At 37.7% G+C, this 20,802-nt stretch overlaps 1 protein-coding gene and 1 long non-coding RNA gene across 3 annotated transcripts in view; one reads left to right on the plus strand and one right to left on the minus strand.

Annotated features, from left to right (window-relative positions):
• The window catches only part of LOC133523091 (nose resistant to fluoxetine protein 6-like), a 63,237-nt gene that overhangs the window by 8,839 nt on the left and 33,596 nt on the right, over window positions 1-20,802 (minus strand). For both annotated transcript variants that reach the window (XM_061858610.1, XM_061858601.1), the window contains 8 exons: window positions 9,928-10,109; window positions 8,311-8,510; window positions 6,198-6,330; window positions 4,687-4,765; window positions 3,201-3,309; window positions 2,043-2,198; window positions 1,444-1,953; window positions 1,182-1,351 (listed from right to left, as the gene is read on the minus strand). In XM_061858610.1, the coding sequence (XP_061714594.1) occupies window positions 1,182-1,351; window positions 1,444-1,953; window positions 2,043-2,198; window positions 3,201-3,309; window positions 4,687-4,765; window positions 6,198-6,330; window positions 8,311-8,510; window positions 9,928-10,109 (1,539 nt within the window). The remainder of the gene's footprint in view (window positions 1-1,181; window positions 1,352-1,443; window positions 1,954-2,042; window positions 2,199-3,200; window positions 3,310-4,686; window positions 4,766-6,197; window positions 6,331-8,310; window positions 8,511-9,927; window positions 10,110-20,802) is intronic.
• LOC133523262 (uncharacterized) lies at window positions 17,752-18,251 on the plus strand. Its single transcript, XR_009800205.1, has 2 exons — window positions 17,752-17,994; window positions 18,215-18,251. It is a non-coding gene; the product is annotated as an uncharacterized LOC133523262 (long non-coding RNA).

Here is a 20,802-nt window from a genome sequence, read left to right on the forward strand (position 1 = left end):
CACCCATGACAGGAACAAATATCCATGCTCATCACACGAATAAATGCCCTTACCAGGATTTGAACCCGGGACCATCAGCTTCGTAGGCAGGGTCACTATCCACTAGGCCAAACTGGTCGTCAAAATTCTCTTTGGTAGTAGTATGCATTTCATTACTAAGTGTAAGTGTAGCATGGAGGTTAAAATTACTTTATTCCGTATTGCCAATGTTTTTATACTAGTGGCCTGTGGGCTAATTTTAAGCAGAAATCCTTTGACTCTCTGAGGGTCCAGTATAACAACGTTTTCAGGGCCCTGCTGAAGCTTCCGCGATACTGTAGTGCTTCTGGCATGTTTGCGGACGCACATGTAGATGATTTTTATGCTATTATGCGAAAAAAGAATGCATCAGTGGTACACCGTATACACGGGAGCACCAGCGGGATCCTGAAAATGATAGCCGAGCGGTTAGATTCTGGTATTTTGGGACGATTTATCAAATTGCATGTTCACAAACGTGCAGTTCGGTAAATCGCCCAAGATAATCAGCAATCTAAAGTGTGTAAGTTACCTAATTTAATTTATGTAATTTATTGTGCGGAAGGTAACATAACATAGGTTGTAAGTTGATACTAACAAATATGGACTGTATTGTCTGAGAATAAATATATATTTTTTTATTTTTTTTTATTATTGCACATAATAGTATCAATCAATATTTTTATTGCTTACTTTTACATAGTATATTTATACTACGTTACTATATTGAAACTTAGACATTGTATTATTTATAATCTGCGGTAGAACTATTTAAAGACTTTGTGAATATTCCACAATAATAAAAAACTAATCAGAAAAGAGTATATTCAAAGCATCATCAAGTGTATTCCAAATGTTCGGAGAGTCCCAACGGAAATGATACAATAACTTGGTATCTCATACGGTACGTATTTTGTGAAGTGAAAGATTGGCAGCTGTGTGAAGTTATCGATATAGTTCATCCGGCCCATCGGTTTTTGTGGAACGCGTTTAGGGCGGGCTCACTGACCTACAAAGGGGATATTTGAAACGTACTACTTACAATCTAACAATATAAACGTTTACTTTTTTGGGAAGGTTCGATGGATATTACAGCAAAAAGGGACAACGCCGCCCCACTTGGGAGTTCGGTGAGGGGTTTTTATAAGAGTTTATCGCCTTACCGACTAAATAGGGACCAATTCTGGACCATGGCTTATCGTACAGCCCGTCGAACATTTCAAACGGCTCTTGTATTCGCGCCTTGTACATGCTCGACACGGAGATGTAGATAGTGGTGGCCCAGGAGCTCACCATGATCGCACCCAGCGAGCTCACGGCAAACTTTGGATGCCTGGTGAATTCAAATAAGCACCAAATTTAGTCTCAATAATTATTGAATCTAGTTATTGCAATTTATTGTTGATTTCATTAATGTTTACTTACTTCACTGATATCAACAGTAATATTATGCCCACGACATAAAATTGCGTGTCGTTGGCCATGTACCAAGACCAAACCATACACATTTCTCGCTGTGAGTACAGGTTGTTGATGTAGAGAAGATTTCTCCACCAGAACTGGTCACAAGTGACGTGGTCGTACTGTGCCGGCTCAAACACTGAGTGCGAGTTGGTATACCGAAGAGTGATCTCGTTTAAACCAATCACGAAGGCGTACGCTGGAGACAGTCGCACAACTCTATAGAAAAACAAAACCACAAAGTTTTTGATTAGACTGAAAAATTCCCCCTTCGTATATAACTTTCCTTTAGGTTTCTCTAGTAAGTCCTGACAGAACGAACTCTGGCTTATGACGGATACCGATAATGCGGAATTCGTGTAACCGTTCATATTTTTGTTAATGTCCTGTTTATCTTTCTGCTGCTTCACTTCTTCTCTTCTTGCGGCTTTTTTGTCTTCGGTTCTTAGGAATAGGACTGTAACAAGTAGGCCACTGGAAATAAAAACAAAAATTTAAGTAGGTATAGTACTTTTCATTTACTTGTAAGTGTCCAATTTTTTTAATTATTTTACTAAACAAACCTTATGAAGAAGAAACTGTCCACGCAATAGGAAGCGTTGCCAACAGATTGGTACATGAAGTTGCGTTCTATTATAGTTCTCATTGTCTTGTTCGTCGAGATGTAGAATACAGTCAGGTAAGTATGTACCATTATCACCCATACCACAGATAAGAATCTGAAATACGTACATTAAGATAAAATGGTTTTGTCTTTGTATATGACATGTTGACATATCAAGTGTATAAGATATTCCTCGCCGAAATGTCTAAAGCAGTTAGTACATAAGTCGATAATATAAGTAGGTACTTCTGCTTACCTACGATAAAGCAAACAAGTCAGATTCAGCTGTATAAATAAATATACATTAAGAAGTATAATCTTTTTAGGGTTTCGTAGTCACTTATTAGACCGGCTTAGGGCCAGTTGCACCAAACACAGACTGATCAACGTCACGTAACAGAGCTATGAAACTTCCCATACAATCAAATTTAGCGAATGCTTTAACGGTGATAGAACGGTTTGGTGCAACCGACCCTTATAGTTTCGTCATGTCCGTATTGTTCGTCTGTCCATCCGACCGCGGCTCCGCTCCGTGATGATTTGTGCTAGAAAGCTGCAATTTGGTATGGATACATAAATCATGCATGGCAATAAAACGGTAAAATAAAATCTACAAAAATAAATTTAGGGTACCTCCCATACAAAATCATTTTGGTGGTGCAATAGTGTGGGGTGTCACTCCGAACCCCTCTCCCCCCCCCCTCTAACTTTTGAACCATGGGTCCAAAAAATAAAAAAAAATTGTGAAACAAAAGCTTAGTATTACTTTCAATGAAAATATAATTGCGAGAATGATCGGTCCAGCCGCTTTTGAGTTATTGCAAAAAATCTTTTTAGCAAAAAGAAGTACACAGCGCTGTGAAGGTACTCCCTCATGCTTGTAATATAAATGATACTTGCTAATTAATAGCCCCGTTAGGCCTGTTCTGACAGAATGGTAACTAACGAAACCCAACACTGATCATGGCCCGACTCGCTCTGGGCCGATTTTTTCTACATTCGTATGTATTTCAATTGATAATTAAGTTACTAATTTGGTGCAAATGCTTGCCTCGCGGAAAATCAAATCACGCAGGTGGCTCGGTTTTAGTAATTTAGTGTGTGTGGTACACATTACCTAATTCCATGTAGTGAAGTGAGCGCCCCGTCGGTGGGGCGGTGCGTGCTGAGGATGGCGCGACCATTCGACAGCATCGAGAACGACAGCAGCACCTCGGCCCATGTCCCTGCGCATTAAGGGCTATCTGGTGTGGGGTCTAACAGCAGCACACTTAACTAACAATGGGTAAATCTCATTTCGTTGCAATAAGGTTTACGAAAGGTCAATTGCGATGCAACGATGTTACAAATTTTTGCCTCAAGCTTAGGTACCATTATAGTAGGTCGGATAGACTTTCCACATTTAAAATATATAATAAAATGTGTAAGAACTGCGTACTCATCATCCTCCATCCTGTCTCTACTAATACTACTCTAATTTCCATAAAGAATAAACAGAAATAGTTGTTAAGGTCAATTGATTTACTCAAAGTTGTTTTTATAAACTATACCTTAATAACTACATGCTAGAGGGGCTTTACTTAAGTTATTACCTACACATACACATACACAGTCTTCACACTCAATCCTGACACAAAAATAGGTATTATAAGATAAGTATCATGTATACTATACTCGTTTGACATATTCGTAAGCGATGATTACGAGTGTTGATTCGAAAGTTGTTAGCTGCTCCGGCTTTACTCTATTCAGACGATTTTAATTTTATTTATACAGTTGTAAGGGATCTTGATTTTAACCTCATTTAAAACTCATTAATAACTCTAAACTCATTTTTAGATAACGCTTATTTTTAATATAATATAAATATGTTATATCGTGTGCCGCGAGTTTTTTTTTTCAAATTAGTTTCCTCATACGCGGATCCACGTTATACGTGGCAAAATAAAAACAACTTTCCATAAAAAATATATAATAAAACACATCTTTCGGACCAACCCTCGTGTCGTTTACGATAATGTCATACGGTAGTACCTTACCTCCACCAAAATTTCCTATAATACCCCCTAGACATATTTTATACATTGATGGCAAACAAGCATACGCTTGCTGTTTCAGGCCTACTTATTCAGTAATGAGTTTGCATCTATGCCTATAGGTACCTATAGGTCTGTTTCCATACTTTTAGCATGGGGTGTAAAGTGACCTGTCTCTCCCTTGGGCATACGCTTGTATGTAGAATAGTATATTTAACTAGATCCACATATGTTAGTTGTAGACCTAGTGAACCCCCATTAAAAAAAACATGACACGCAATTATTATCGAACCTGCTCACAAAATTTCAAAGGATTCAATTGCTTTGTATGAGAAATACTACCAGAGAAAAACAGCAACAAGCTAAAGCGGCAACATTCGCTCGCGTTTAACGCTCTCCCGTACAATAAAAATGTACTTCATCAGCAGTTTTCTTTACAATTCAACCTGTTTAAAGTAAATATTCAGTATTATGTACAGAGAACAATATACCGATTATATAATATTACATCACGGCAAATTGCCTGCAGCTGTCGTAAGAGTTGCAGTCGCAAAACTGTGTACTAACCGCAAGTTTCCCGCCGAAGGTCTCTGTCGTGATTGTCTTTGGCTGAGTTCCCATCGGCTTGATGTGTGCCGTCGCTGACCTAAGAAAATGTCATCATTATATTTAGGTACATATTCGCTTATGCTAATTCATTTATCCATTTATTGCCTACGGAACCTGACGGTCTCCTAGCCTAGTCAGTAGTGACCCTGCCTACAAAGCAAGTGGTCTCGGATTCAAATCCTGGTTTGGCATTTATTAGGGTGTTCATCACTTGGTAGATACCGGAGAATTGAGTTAGGTGAGAGAGAGAGAGAGAGACGTATATACAGGATAGAGCGGGATGGTGTTGATACTAGATAGCCACGTGCGCCGGGTTGCGCCCTTCGTGCGTCGAATTAACGAACCTACCCCACCTATCTATTGGTTTAATGTGACTACCGTCAAAAATTACACAGTGACTTTACGATCAGCCTGATTTTACGATCGGCCGCCAACAGTTATCCAAACTTGGACATACCTACATTACTGGTGGTGGTCCTAACAACATACTTTAAAAAAACAGAACTAGGGAAAATCGGAACTAATGTGGCCTGTAAACCGCAACACGCCTAACAAACCGAAACAAATAACATACATGACAATAGTCACGCATAATAATGTGTGACTCATATTAGCTACATCTTAGCCTTAGAATAATAATAGGTAGGTAAATAGTTATAATAATGCTGTCATAGCAGATGGTACAAATATGTACTTAAGTAGTAATTTGATGCTTCTACCCTTTTTATGAGCACACATTCAGGCAATTTGGTAAAAACGATGGACGCAAAATTGAAAGACTACTTTTATGATGTAAACATTAGCTGGATTAAAGATGCGCTATTAGTAACGTCACTAATCGCAGCTGAATATGCCGACTACGCTTTTGTGGGCGTGACAGGCAATGAAACTCGATTTACCTCGTAAATTTATCTTTGTGGTTTCAGGCCTTCAGTCTCCTAACAACATCGTAATATTTAATGTGCAGGGGTTACAGAACAGCGGAATTTATAACGGGACGATTCACAGTACCTACTTATAGATTTCTTGTGCGTAGGAGTTATAACATTATGTAGGTAAATTGTTCAGAAAACTCAATAAGGTATGGGAATTATTTGATATTGAGAAAATTAGTCTTATCAGTTTTAAAGGCAAACTCCAAAATGTAACCTGAGACATAAAATAACATTTACAGTATATATGGTGCTACTTTACTCGTACCACACTAGAAAGATAATTAGCACATTACGTTACTATGTCGAAAATTTAAAGGGTCATATGTACTTTAAAACGTTGTACGATACATGTACGAATAGGTAATTCGCAACTCGTGTCGATTTAAAACAGTCCCTTTGGTCGTGTGTTAATTTATCGCCACTCGTTTCAAATTTCCTTTTTTTTGCACTTGTACCTACTATCGTTGTAATTTCAGACAAATATTTGTGTGACTTCTAGTTTTTATTGTGGAAATAGAGAATTTGATGCGATACCGGTTTGTTGTTGTTTTCGTGTTGTGCTAGCTCCAGGTCACGCGGGTCAGTGCTCTGTTTGAATCGGCGCTCCAGGTAGCCCTCGTAGCAAGAAGCCGTCACCATCAACAAGAAAACTACAATGGATACGGTGCTGTAACAGATGAAACACATTTTAAAATGTTGTAAATCTACGCATTAAGCCAATAACGGCTAACAGAATACGGCTCATTACAAAATAAAAATAAGTAAAAATTTATCTATACGTGAAATGTACGGTGCGGCAGTACAGCATTAAGTGACTCAATGTAATTTCGGTGTGATGATGATGAATCAGTATGATTTAATAATAACTTATAATCTTGGCTTTTACTTAACCTTCAAGTTTTAAATGTATACATGAATGTATAACTTTAATTGAAATACTTGATCCGAGGAAGCAAAATGCAGTCTCGCGTGCCTCCCACCACACTACACCGCACACCCTTCCGCTTTACAGGCCCCAAGGCCACGGTTTCCGTATTTGTAGGTACTAGGAGTACCTATTTATATCAAAAAATATAAATCTCTTTTTATCTCCTAACTTCAACCACATTTTTCTAATTCAGCTAGATTACGCTCATGAATTTTCAACATCGTATTATAAAGGTAAAGAGTAAATGTATAATAAGCCATTATCGTGGGTACTTTACGTAAATGATTAAATCTGCGAACACTAGAATATTCCATTAAGCAATGTTTCACGATGAGATAACTCGGTTGGCTCTAATGGTTTGAGGGGATCGTCATCTTCCTCGCGTTGTCCTTGGGAGCTTGGGGTCCGCCTGGCAACTAATCCTAATCCAAATCCCAATTGGCGCAGACACTAATTTTTAGGAAAGCGACTGCCATCTGAACTTCCAACCCAGAGGGTAAACTCTAGGCCTTATTTATTGGGATTAGTCCAGTTTTTTTATACTATGTCGGTGTCAAACAGGCATACGGCCCGCCTTATGGTCTCCGTAGCCTATGTAGCCGCGCATGCAACCAGAGGAGTTGACTGCGCGTTGCTGGCCCTAATACTCCGCACGCTCTCCGCAAGAGCGTCAACCGCGTTTAGGCGGATTAAGCTCTGGCAATCTTACTGACCGGCAGGAACACAATGTTTCCTCACGATGTTATTCATCACCGAAAGGCGCCTGGTAAATATCAAATGATATTTCGTACATTCGTTCCGAAAAACTCATTGGTATACGAGTCGGGGTTTGAATCCACCACCTCTGGATCGTACGCTCTTACCGCTAGGCTACCAGCGCTTCTTATCATTGGTCCGAGTCAGTACTGTCTCTTAAAACATTCTGATTAATTGTGTATGTTCAAAATGAGAAGATTTCCCCTTATCATGTTCATTATACCTCAATTTCCACGCGGATCGCACTAACTAAACGACAACCACACTAATGGTTATATATCATGATTCATGAATGCCTGTGAAGTATAGTTAAATCAGAGTTTTAATATTTCAGCCAGCCAGTAATCATATTTTATTCAGTCCAATCTTGGGGGTGTTTTCTCGGAGAATTCATGAAAACCGTGATTTATTTAAATTCATAACGCGACATAATTTATCGTTTTATTTGTGTCCTCCATCGCGGGCTGTCGGAGCGAGCTGGACAATGGGGATCGGGAAATGCATTGCAAACTGCGCGACCCGTCGTGCCCTATTTTCTACTTGTTCACAATTTGAAATTATAGCCAAACTCCATCGTATTTCTTTAAATTTCGTATTTCTGCAAAAAGGGGTATTAAGAACCGTAATATTACCGACCTGCCTCATGCATCAATGATATAACGTAATGTAGGCTGGTAGGTACAAGGTACAGGTACTAATAGATAATTGGGTAGGTATGTAATTGAGAGAGACTTTGCCATTCTGATGCTATTGATTTTTAATTATTATCGTATGTTTCTCTTATCTACCAAAAAAATTGTCGCACGCCATAACAAAAAAAGTAATTGCAGAGCCAAAAAAACTGAGATGTCAAAGCTGCACATGCCTCCTGCCGTACCGCCGCCATTTTTTCGGCCATGGTGGTTTTCCTCAGAACTATCTGTTCAAACACATGTGTATTACCTACAATTGTTTAATTCTTACCCTAGAATATGTAGCTTTGTGTCGTGCAGTATATTGTAGGAGCTGGGGACAGGCCGCACGCCGACGGTTCTGACGGAGGACGGCAGGCCAGCGGCGGCCGCCCGCGCGCTTGCTGCAGCCTCCGCCTCGCTCATGATGGCCAGGATGGCCGACTCATTGCACGACGCTGGTAGACACTCGCCCACCAGAATCACTCTGCTCTGAAAGTTTAAGTATACATAAAATAAACATTTAAAATTATAAAATACCTGTACCTACGATTATTTTTCTCCAGTTAAGTAGCCTACTACTTATAAGTATGAAATATTTAACAAAAAAAAATCCCAAAAAACACTTCACCAAATGGTGTTAATCTTCTAGGATTTCAATATAATAAAAAAAATATCTAGAAGTACCGTACCGTACAAATGACGAATAACCTAGCTCCCTTCCCTCCTCTCCCTCTTTAATTTAATTTTTTTTAAATAAAGTAAATAAAATTAAATGAATTACAAATTCTTAGATAACTATTTAAGTACACATATTTTTTGGTCTCAAGATTACACAATACCAAAATCCCAAATATGTACTTATATTGTACGTATTTATGTCAAAACATATTAAATATAAACTAATATATAATTAACTATACGATTTTAATGCCTGCTTAAATATACTCAAAACTAACGAGAGTAAGTGGAGCTCTCGGGAACCACTTTCCGTGTGTAGTAATTGACTTGACTCTAGAGAGTCTAGAGCTTGACTGAAATCGTAGACGTGCTGGTTTTAGTTATTAGAGACATAGTAATTATTAATTGTTATTCAGTACCTGCAGTTTTTCGCAAAATATTTGCTGGATGGCATATTAACATTACCTTGAGTAACACCATGCCCATTGTTGCCTTTAAATAATTCTTGCAAAGGCACATACAAAATAGAATAGATGATGCTTTCGTAAGCTTCGTAGGCTTTTACATTTATTATGATTACAAAAGCTCTCAGCCGCCTCGCAAGTTGCAAGGCTAGGTAGTAAGCCTTGTAAGAGCACTGCTAGTAAAACATCAATTGAATTTTAGTACTTCGCTTATTGTACATTTACTAAACTGGAATTCGCCAGGTGAAATGGAATTGTAAATGCTTGTGTGTCTTAAAAAATGAACTAAAACTAAAAATGCATATTAGAACTAGCTGCACAAAAAATTGCTAATACAACTATAAGTATGCCAGTTGGAGAACACACTATGGCATGTACCAATAAGTTTATTTTTATCACGGTGGTGATGTCCAGCATCGTAGCCTTATGGGCCCTTGCAGCTTCATTCTTATGGAATCTTGAACTGCTGTACTTGTGAACAAATACACCTCTTGAAATAAAACCTACTCATAAGGGGCTCCTGCTAGTCCTGCTACTACCAGATACGGACTTCGCTCGACATGTCGAGTGACTCATATGTAAGGCGCGCAATGTCGTCCGACATGTCGAGCGAAGTCCGACAAGATTGCGGCACTTCTCCCGATGTTGCTGGCGCCACGTGTCTTGGGACCAATTGTCTCTAGTCTATCCCTGGCTTAAGTAAATAGCAGACGCTCAAAAATTGTTTTTACTGGATATATAAGCATAAGAAATCAGCAAGTTACCTGTGGCAAGTGGTCCTCGTCTAGCGTGACGTTGATCCTGACCATGTGGAACTTGGTGTCAAAAGGCGGCGTGGACGCGTAGTACTGCTTGAGCTGGAGGTCGCGGCACGAGCTGAACGAGCCCAGCCAGTACTCGTTGCCGAACATCACGTTCTGGTTGTACTGCCCTGACGCGTCGTATACTGGAACACACGTTTATTACTTTACTATCTGTTGTCAAGGTCCACAGAAGTATATAATTCTACTCGAATTGCCTGGAATCTCAATTATTTAGGTAGGTACTTAATAGGGAAGGCTCCCGGTACTGACTTTGTATGGCAAGAACCGAGAATTCCCGGTTCCGGTACTGTATTTGTATAGAAAACTAGTACTGAGAGCACTCCTTAGTACTTAAAAATATAGATACTAACTTTAGTTTAAATACCTAATTCATTGGGCATTTCCTTATGTACATGTATTAAACTTGCGTGTATGTATGAGCCCAGATTCACATGTTCTCGTCTAGTCGGCGCATTTTCTGAGGTTCAATTGGTTGTTGGTATGGCTATTAGTACAAAAGTAATGTTTCGAATAAAAATCGACACTGAGACTATTACTAATCTTGTTTCATTTTGTATATTTATAAAATTAAATATTCTACAATTCCAAAAGTTCAACACAGGAAATACCAAAATACGATTTCTGTTTTATTTCGGGTAGGAATTTATCGAGGATACAGCACAGCCGGTTCTACACACAAACCTAGTCCTTATTTTTCTCTCTGGATATTAACATTATTAAAAATTTTGACACACTTATTTATTTTAAGAGAGTAAGGAGCTTTTAAAAATTTGTATGAAATCTGTTTTTCGCTTCTAATTATTACACAAAAAAAATCGAATAAAGTCAAACATAGGGACATAGCTATTATAGCATAGGCTTAATATACATCAAAATATGTAAAAACATTTTTCATTATTTCAATATCCAAAGAGAAAAATGTGGACTACATTTGTATGGAGAAGCGGCCGTGGTGTAATACCCAAGTTCGCATAGCAAAAAGCGCTCTGTCCCCGGCCGGATGCAGTATTTCATGAAAACACCTAAATAAACATTATTGATTTAAAAAAAAAAAACGCAATATTAGCAACGTTGCACGCCTAAGGTCATACAACGACATTCAAATGAAAAACCATTCATGAGAAACGGGTTCAAGAATCGCTATTTTTTTTAAAGACTGGTCACACATTGGTTTGGTTAAATATTCAATAGCTAATCTATAGAACTTGCAATATTTTTTGTTTGGGGTGAGATGCTATTTACAAGAACATAATTAACTTGAGCCCCAAACGAAGGCAGTAATACTCTGACAGTAAACCAAATCCTAAAACAAAATGCGTTAGCATGCAAATATTGGTCTCAGTGGAAAGCGGGCGGAAGACCATCTGCTCAGTCGGATTACAAAAATATCTACTTACTACCACAAGACAGCCTACCCCAAATGGCAAACAGCTCATTATACCTTATATCATTTAAAGTAAAGTTACAGGGATTTTTAGAGGATTATATGCAGATGAAATAGGTTTTTTTACAAGGGGGCAAAGTAGTTGTTTAGGTAACCTCTCGCGCTAAATTTTTAACCGAGCTTGCGAGTATTCCATATTCCCTGAGCGTAGCGAGTGAAAAGTGGAATCTTGAGCGTTGCGGGTGTCAAGGAACGAGGGCTTAACAAACTTTGCTACCGCGTGAAACACAAAAAATTTCACCACTCAACGCGAGAAAAACACTACTATAAAACATCACATATAAAATCCAAATGAACGCTATTAAATATATATATATATATATATTTACGGAACAACAACACATACATACATATTTTGTACCGAAGAACAGCGCTGGGTTTGCCAGCTACATGCTGAGTTGTGACCCTTTTATGTCATTTTGCGCTAAATGTTATATATTGTATTGTCAACATGTTTTTGCCATCCCTGTTTGTTTTGTCATAAATATATATTTTTTCTTTCTTTTTTTTTTAATTTTTATTTAAAAGTAATTCTAACTGTTCCATTACTTTGCCATTCTTGTAGATAAAATGCAACGTAGTTATCAGGTTTTGAAGAATATAGAGAGCCTTTACGAGCTGGTGTGGTGAAAACATTATTTTAGTAGACTGTAAACAAGGAAGTGATACCTATTGATCTCAAATTGTTTGTAACTCAGGTTGAACGGAAGTTCTCGTTTAGGTACCTACTGAAAAATAATCTTTCAAGTCGAAATGAGTTCTTTTCTCGTACAATAATGATTAATGAACGTACGTGCCGGTCGTGAGGAGGGGCATGCCTCCACTCCGGCACAGAAGGGACGTAAAGACCGCGCTTCACTAATGGAATAGGCCTATTTAAGTCAAGGTGGCAGCTACGACGGGCAGCGCGCAGGTTGATCGTCCACGCGGTGTTCCGCGATTCCAAGATTTATAGCCCACATTTATTAATTTCTTGATATATTACCCTTGAAAACGAGTCCATTCTTCTCTATGTTGTGTATACCCATAAGTAGGTCAGGTCTCACTTCAAAAAAGTGTGCATTGATTTAGCCCCACAGATTTCAGTCTCCTGAAATTTGAAAACTGATCGCAGTCTGTTGACTTTACATACATTTTGTACTGTTTTTGAGAAATGGTGACACAATGATCCAGATTCCATTGATCAAATAAATTAAAAGAATACAAGATTATATATTACTGGAATACAATAAAAGCTGTTTTTCAAAATTCATCTCTCAGGGGTTCAAAGAGGGGTCAAATATTGTATCGGGAGCGACATGTTTTTAAAGTAAGGAATATGGTACTTCGTAAGTAAGCACAACATTAGAAAACAAAAAAAATCTTTATATCCCTTTATAATCCCTGTATGGGATTATATAGGGATTGAATGTTTGTATCGGCTACGAATATTTTTTGAGCGAGGAACATAAAACTTCAGAGACACAATATTAGAAATCAACAAAAGCTATTTCGGCGTTTATGACAATTTATTATCCAAAGGGTTAAAAAGAGGTTGTGTCTTCGTATCTGGGCTATAACCGCGAAAATCGAAGTTCGTCACTTACGGGCATTTTTCTCTGTCAATCTAATTTGGTCTTAGTGAGAGTAAAAGAAAGATCCCCGCATTTGCGAATTTCTGTTTCCGCAGGAGGCCCCCTGGTACGCATAATTTTTGAGTTAGGGACTTGACACTTCTTAGAAAATACAATCTTCTTCCTCGCGTTGTCCCGGCATATTGCCACGGCTCATGGGAGCCTGGGGTCCGCTTGACAACTAATCCCAAGATTTGGCGTAGGTACTAGTTTTTACGAAAGCGACTGCCATCTGACCTTCCAACCCAGAGGGTAAACTAGGCCTGGTTGGGATTAGTCCGGTTTCCTCACGATGTTTTCCTTCACCGAAAAGCGACTGGTAAATATCAAATGATATTTCGTACATAAGTTCCGAAAAACTCATTGGTACGAGCCCGGGTTTGAACCCGCGACCTCCGGATTGCAAGTCGCACGCTCTTACCGCTAAGCCATCAGCGAAAATCCAATATCAAAAAAAACTTAGAAAATACAATATCAGAAAAAAATATTAAAACGTTTATCAGAATTATTACAGATGTGGGAAGTTTAATTAATAATGAAATGGGATTGTATTTTTTTAATCACATACTTAAGTTTATTTTTACTTTAATATAATAAACATAATTTTAGCGCTTTGGAAAATTCTTCTTCATTGATGGTTGAGAAGGTGTATATCGATTTAAATAGACTTGACACTGTGTAGAGAAACATAGTGACCAGCAAATGTGACGTGTTGTCAAATTAACAAATTATCTTACTGCATTTTTTGCTACATACTCGTAGTGTTCAATCTTCATGCAGATTAAACAACAATAAAGTATAGCCAACATAAAAATTTACGCGTACGAAGTCGCGGGCAACAGCTAGTCAACCAATAAGGGCTAAGACATAGAAAATAATACACGGGGGCACCTCTCTTTGCCTTTGGCGGTAATACTCTAATGTACCTAATGTATGACAAGTAAATGTATGGGTGGGGCGTCAGCGTCAGTTTCAAACATTTTAAGTACTTTTCCTTCTGCTGGGTACAAGCCGAGCGGTAAGGCGATTTACAACGCAGAAGGCGTGCGGTCGAACCCTTGCTCGTACAAATGAATAACGATATATTGGACAACTTAATCCAACTCTGAATATATTAGGCACATAAGTATGTAAAAACTCCGTAATTCGCTTTATTAGTTTTTTTATGGTAGAGGAGGCAAACGAGCAGACGGATCACCTGATGGTAAGCGATTACCGCCGCCCATGGACACCTGCAACACCAGAGGGGTTGTAAGTGCGTTGCCAGCCTTTAAGATGGGAGTACGCTCTTTTCTTGAGGGTTTGAAGGTCGTATCGGTATGGAAATACCGCAGGCGACAGTTAATTCCACAGTTTAGCTGTGCGAAGCAGAAAGTTCCTGGAAAAACGCACATTTGAGGACTGCCAACCATCTAAGTGGTGAGGGTGGAAATGTTGTCGCGTAGGGCGATGGCGAAAAGAAACGGCAGGGATTAATCCGAACAATTCCTCGGAGCACTCTCCGTTGTACATGCGATAGAAAATGCAGAGCGAGGCCACATCTCTACGCAGCGTCAAGGAGTCAAGCCGACCCGAAATACGCTGGCAGTCGAAAATTCGAGTCGCTCTTCGTTGGGTACGGTCCAGCGGGAGAAGCTGGCACTGGGGTGCCCCTGCCCATAGATGAGAACAGTATTCCATGTGCGGGCGCACCTGCGCCTTATAAAGCTGTAAGCGTTGGGCCGGCGTGAAATACTGTCTCGATCTGTTGAGTACACCGAGGTTTTTAACACTTTGAACGCTTTACGTTATAAACAAAAACCCCACTGACACGCCAAGCTCCCGGGCGCAAGCGTGCTAATTGTAAACTTTACTTAAAATGGTGAAGGCTACTTTGATATGCAGCGTCCGTCATAACACCTATAGTTGTACATGGCGCGATAGCTCGACCACTAACGACTTTAGGTGTTTTGGCGTTCAAAAGGTTAAAAACAACTCCGTAGAAGTAAAGTTTTGAATCAAATTATGCTTTGTTGCTGAATTTGAAGCGATTAATATGTAATACAGGTCAACCTGAATCGCTTCGAAATTTAAATCTTTGAAATAACCGCTTCGAATAGAGCAGCTAAGCATAATTATAAGTTTACGTAAGTTTTTTTATTTTGCAGGAAAATTCCCTTTTATTTTGCAGGAAAATTCCTTTAATCATCAATAATGTGTGAGTGGCATGCTCTACTTTTTTTTTAAAGATTAGAAATGTCATGCGTTTTCCGTCATACCATATCTGTAAAGACTGTTTTATAATTGGCTATTATATTATATCTCTAATATTTCGTGGTCTCGTATAATAGCTATGGAAACAAACAAAGACAGTTTGACTTTTTAGATTTTTTGGTTATTAATTAGGAGCGAAAAACAAATTCCATACAAAAATTTAAAAGCTCCGTTTATACGGAGAAGCGGTCACGTGGAGCGAATTCAGAATTTAACCGTTGTTTTTATCATCCTATACTTTAAGTACTGGTATAGAATGCCCAATAAAAACCTTACGCTTACTTCTGCTGTTCTTTCTAATGCAGATAAAAACAAAGAAAAGTTATCTACTGCCTAATCTTTGATTCGACTGCAGTGGTGGATAAACCGTGTATTAACATAATACGGTTTGTCTCAAATAGATAACATTTCCAAGAGCTAACATGTCCAAGTTTAGACGACGCTCAGACGTCATGTGTATGCTATATTACTTCGAGCACGAGTTTAGGAGCGTCTCCGGCTGAGCTAACAGTATTTTATAGTGGATTGCGGGAACTCTGCCTGCTTGCAGTAAAATAACTCGAACGTTCCCCGGCGGTAAAACAAACCAATTGGATTTTTTATGGCTCATGAAGGTATAGTAAAAGATGTAATTAACGGTAGAGGAGAGTGGGATAAACGCGGACATTGGTTAATTTCGGACACTAGAGTGTCTAACGTTTGTACACCCGTCCGCGCCCCGTTATTCCACTGGCTCAGAGCAACACTATGCTGTACTTAGTTAATAATAGTTGTGTGTGATTTCGCTCTCTTCCTTTCTGTCAGCCATAAGTGTAGTATGTAACCATGTCGTATAAATTAATGTAATCTTTGACATATGTAAGTACTAAGTTCATGTTTATTCCGACCAATAACCGTGATAAATAGACTGCCAATATTTTTGCATTTAGCCCAAAGTGTCCTTAATTATCCCATTTGCTGTTCGTATTTCGTCCCAACTCATTGGGTAATTACGGATACAAGGCAGTTTGTTATTTCACAAATATTTAATACTTGTTAGTAATAAATAAGTTTAGTTATAAATAAAATGAGAGTAATGAATACTAACGACGGTTTACTTTTGAGTTTTATGTTTGTTTATTACTCGTATCAAAATACGAGTAATAAACAAACATAAAATACATATTTAAAAAAATATATTTTGTGGATAACCAAGGTGCTGTACCTACAAGACGCCTGCGCAGCATATGCATGTGCACGTCAGACTTATAGGACAACACGATTATTTATAAAAAAATCGTTTTTGTTATAATGATAACACGACGACTTTGGATGAAATGACAATGTTTACATAATATTGTTACTATTGAAAATATTAAATACTACTGCTAGGTATTTTTTGAATAATATGGGTACCTAAATGGACAAATAAATATCATGTGAATACATAAATATATAAATAAAGCATGACAAGTATATTCGTCCTTCGTGAAATTGTACGCTACAAACGTAGTTAAAAGTAAATATCGATATGTGATAATTTCCCACTTTCCCCAATAATAATTTTAGCGACTTTCAGATAATAATTTGTAAATAATACAATATTATAATTGTAGTTAGAGTAAATAAAGAAAGTTCCCGTATAAAACACCTAAAGAGGCAGAGGTCAACAACGCTCGATGTCAGGAGTCATAACTGTCACTGTCTACATTCGCTTTTGTAATTGTTCACGTTGTAGATACCTACTTATTATCAAAATCGAAGTTGTTTGCTGTACAACTTCACAGTACAAATGTTTAGAATCTACAGGTAATCGATATTTTACTTAATGTAATTTGTAATATCCCTTTAATAGCAATTGGGAAGTCTAGCATTGCGACTAGGTACCTACTTTTTAGATATAGGTAGGGTCGGCAAAATAAAAATAATATATATTGTAATATACCATACTTAAAAAAAATGTTATTTTTTATACAATGAGCAAAGTTGTTGTTTAACCGCTCGTGCTAATAATGATACCCGAGCAAGCGAAAGATTCCAAAATTGAACCACGAGCGTAGATAGTGGTTCGAAAAATGAATACTGAAGCGTTGCGAGGGTTTCAAGACACGAGATTTAAATTTTTGCCCCCGATTAAACACGATTTTTTTACCACGCCAACCCGAAAAAATAATGAAAAACTGTAAGATATCAAACAAAACCAATTCAAAATTAATGTTATTAAATATTTATTATTCAAAATCATCATCTAAAAGTCAATTCTACCAGTTAACGTAATGAAACAACAAATTTGCATCAGATTACTTTGCCCTGCATGTGCCTAAAATGTCACTTTCTCATCAGTTTTTGAACAATCAGCCTTTATCAGCTGGTGTGGTGAAAATGTATTTACAGTACATATGGTGCTACTTTATAGTACTAGTGCAAAAATTAGCATATTACGTTACTGTGTCGAACATTTAAAGGGCCATAGGGGGAGTCCGGGAGATATGACCAGGTGGGAGAGTTGAACCACGACAAATATTTCAATTCAAATTTCGCGCCACCGACGCCGTTGACAGCTCATGTCGTACTTTAACAGAAGGCGCAACTTTTGGCGACGCCATATTGGCCGCTATTAGTCTGGTTTGGAAATGACTGGAGTAAACGTGGTTTCGCTGTCGCGAAGTGAAAAAAATTACAATTTTATATTTTTACACTATTTTGAAAATTAAACAGGTGAGTAGTATTATTTTATCTTATTGTACTTGTTGGTTAATGTAGTTTTACTAACAGTGATCATTTGGAATGTTTATTGTAAGAGTATAAAGAAAACATAATCTATATAAAGTAAAGGGGGGTGCGGGAGAGTTGAGCCGCATGGTGGTAGGGAGACATGATCAGTGGTTCAATTCTCCCACACTGTGCTTAAATAAGGGTTTCCTTTATTTTTATGCAGGCCAAACGTCAAAGGAGGTAAGAGGAAGGTGTTGCAAGATAGCGACAAGAGAAAAAAATCCAAAAATAAAATAAAAAACAAGTGTTGTGTTCCTACCGGTGAGTAAGGTCGCCAGAGCTCAACGAGGGTACGGAGTGCGGAGTGTTAGGGTCGGCAACGCGCATAAAACACCTCTAGAGTTGCAGGCGTCCATAGGCACGGTCACTGCTTACTATCAGACGGGCCGTATGCTTGTTTGCCACCGACGTAAGTTGCATAAAAAATGTTCGACTATGTGGTTCCTGCAAAGGATAGGTATATTCACGAAGTTTGCGATGGGTTAACTGACAAAGATGTGGACAACTTTATTTGACATGAAGAATTATGTTATGTAAAATGAAAAGGACCTTGCATGTGCCTTTGATAATTTGTTGACTGAATTGATCTCATAGAAATAATTCATAATAATAATAATTCAAAGATAATTCATCTCTTGAATTTCATTTAATGTTGCCGATTTTAAATTTTATAAAGTTTATTAAATTTTAACATTTTGTTTTATGGGTAAAAATACTTTGTTACAACTACTTTCCTTTTTTAATAAATATATTGGATTAAACAGCAGTTTTTTCACTGTTTTTCCTACTTAACATATGTATGGTCATATCTCCCACACCCCCTGGTCAACTCTCCCATAGGTTGGGGAGACTTGAGCCAATACCCCGTTTAAGAAAAATATTTTAGCAGAACTTAAATTTTGTACTTTATCAGCACTTTGCTATGCTCTAAAGATACCTATTTAGATATGTCATCTATACACGAAATATCGAGTTGCTAACACTTACGGATAAACCTCTAGTGGCTTCTGAGTAAAAAGAGGTTCAAGTCTCCCGGACTCCCCCTATGTACTGTAAAACGTTGTACGATACATGTGCGAATAGGTAATTCGCAACTCGTGTCGATTTAAAACACTCCCTTCGGTCGTGTTTTAATTTATCGCCACTCGTTTCCTATTTTTCGCACTTGTATCGTAATGTACTATTATTCACGAATGGCCATTTCCCAGTATTAGCTATAATGAACTTAAACTAAATGTTCACCGATTTTAAATATTTTACAAGAAAATGAAGGCCGCACACCAAATACAGGAAGGTAGTATAAGCTCATAAAAACCTTATCATTTATTTACTTGGGCTATAAAACACGAAGCTGAACATTCGCTGATGGGGCGAGAGGCGGATTTTCACGCAAGCGAGTGAGATCATCTCGTTCACTATTTAACCAATATTTCCATATTAGGATCTATACCTCTGAATACGCTATCAACGGGTATATAGAAGTCATGTCATGATATACTTTAGAACAGCTTCAAGATTTTTAAAAGTACCGATGTATATTGAAATGTGTTTTTGAAAGAATCCTGTTTTAAAAAAGGCTGAAATAAACTAATTATAGAAACTGATGAGATGACTATAAATTTAATGGAGTCGATGAAAACTGAATGTTTCTGGAAAAAGCCACTTAGGATAACAGTAAAAGATTTTTGTTTAAACATACCTAGTATCTGATTGAGGTATAAATTGATTGATTGTTATTGGTACCTATTTTAGGATTTCTGGCAGTTTTGATATTACATTTTAACCCCTACATTTTTAATATTCTGATTTTATACGACTTTGAATGTGCCCTCAGTAAATAATCACGGTAATAACACAGAATTCGACCACAATTGAATAATTAGCTCAACTTCTGGTGCGACTGTTTGTAGTAGTTTTTACAAATCTGTTGTATTACTCTTACGAGAAGAACGAATTAACTAAGACAACCTAAACTGTAATCTAAGTTGTGGGTTTTTATTTATTCAGAAACAAACAAGTCTTATACAAAAAGAGTAAATGTATAAAGTTTTAAGTTTAGATCTATAGTTTCCTAAAATTGTTATAGAATTTTACAATGAAAAACCCCGAGTAACTAATTAATAAATTACACTAAGATCAACAAGTGATACATCGCAAACTACGCAAAGACTACTACAAAAATCAATCTGCAATTCAATGAAATTTCGTATAGTTGATTAATGTGTGAGCCGGAGCAATATTTAAATAGGTTGGTTTTTATTATGATAATAATTTTCATAGTAAAGGTTCTTCAGTACTTACATCAACTTGAAAGTGAAATCTATGAACATAGTCGTGGGCGCATCTAGTATATTCTGTTGTTATCTGAAAACATGTTTTAGGGAAATAACACTACAGTTGAATAAGTCTGCAGGCGTGTCTTATGAACACATTTCGTGCGTAACAAGTTCGGCTTTTTGCAATGGAATTAAAAGTTTTTTTCTACACTGGCGCTGACGAACACGAGGGACTTTGATTTGGATTTGATGGAACAGTGACGGGACATCCATTATGGTATGTAAACCTTTAAATAACATGATAGAGTCTATACAATCGCGACGGTCACTGAGCGTTTGGAGTTTATGATAATTTAGTGAGTCCTGATAGCTAGTGTGATTATGGCCGGTTCTATAATCAAGGGCTTTGATAAACTTTTTTTGTATACTTTCTATTCTTTCAATATGAATGGCGTGGTAAGGTTTCCAGACAGAA

Source organism: Cydia pomonella, chromosome 1, assembly GCF_033807575.1.
Source record: "Cydia pomonella isolate Wapato2018A chromosome 1, ilCydPomo1, whole genome shotgun sequence".
NCBI classification, from domain to species: domain Eukaryota; kingdom Metazoa; phylum Arthropoda; class Insecta; order Lepidoptera; family Tortricidae; genus Cydia; species Cydia pomonella.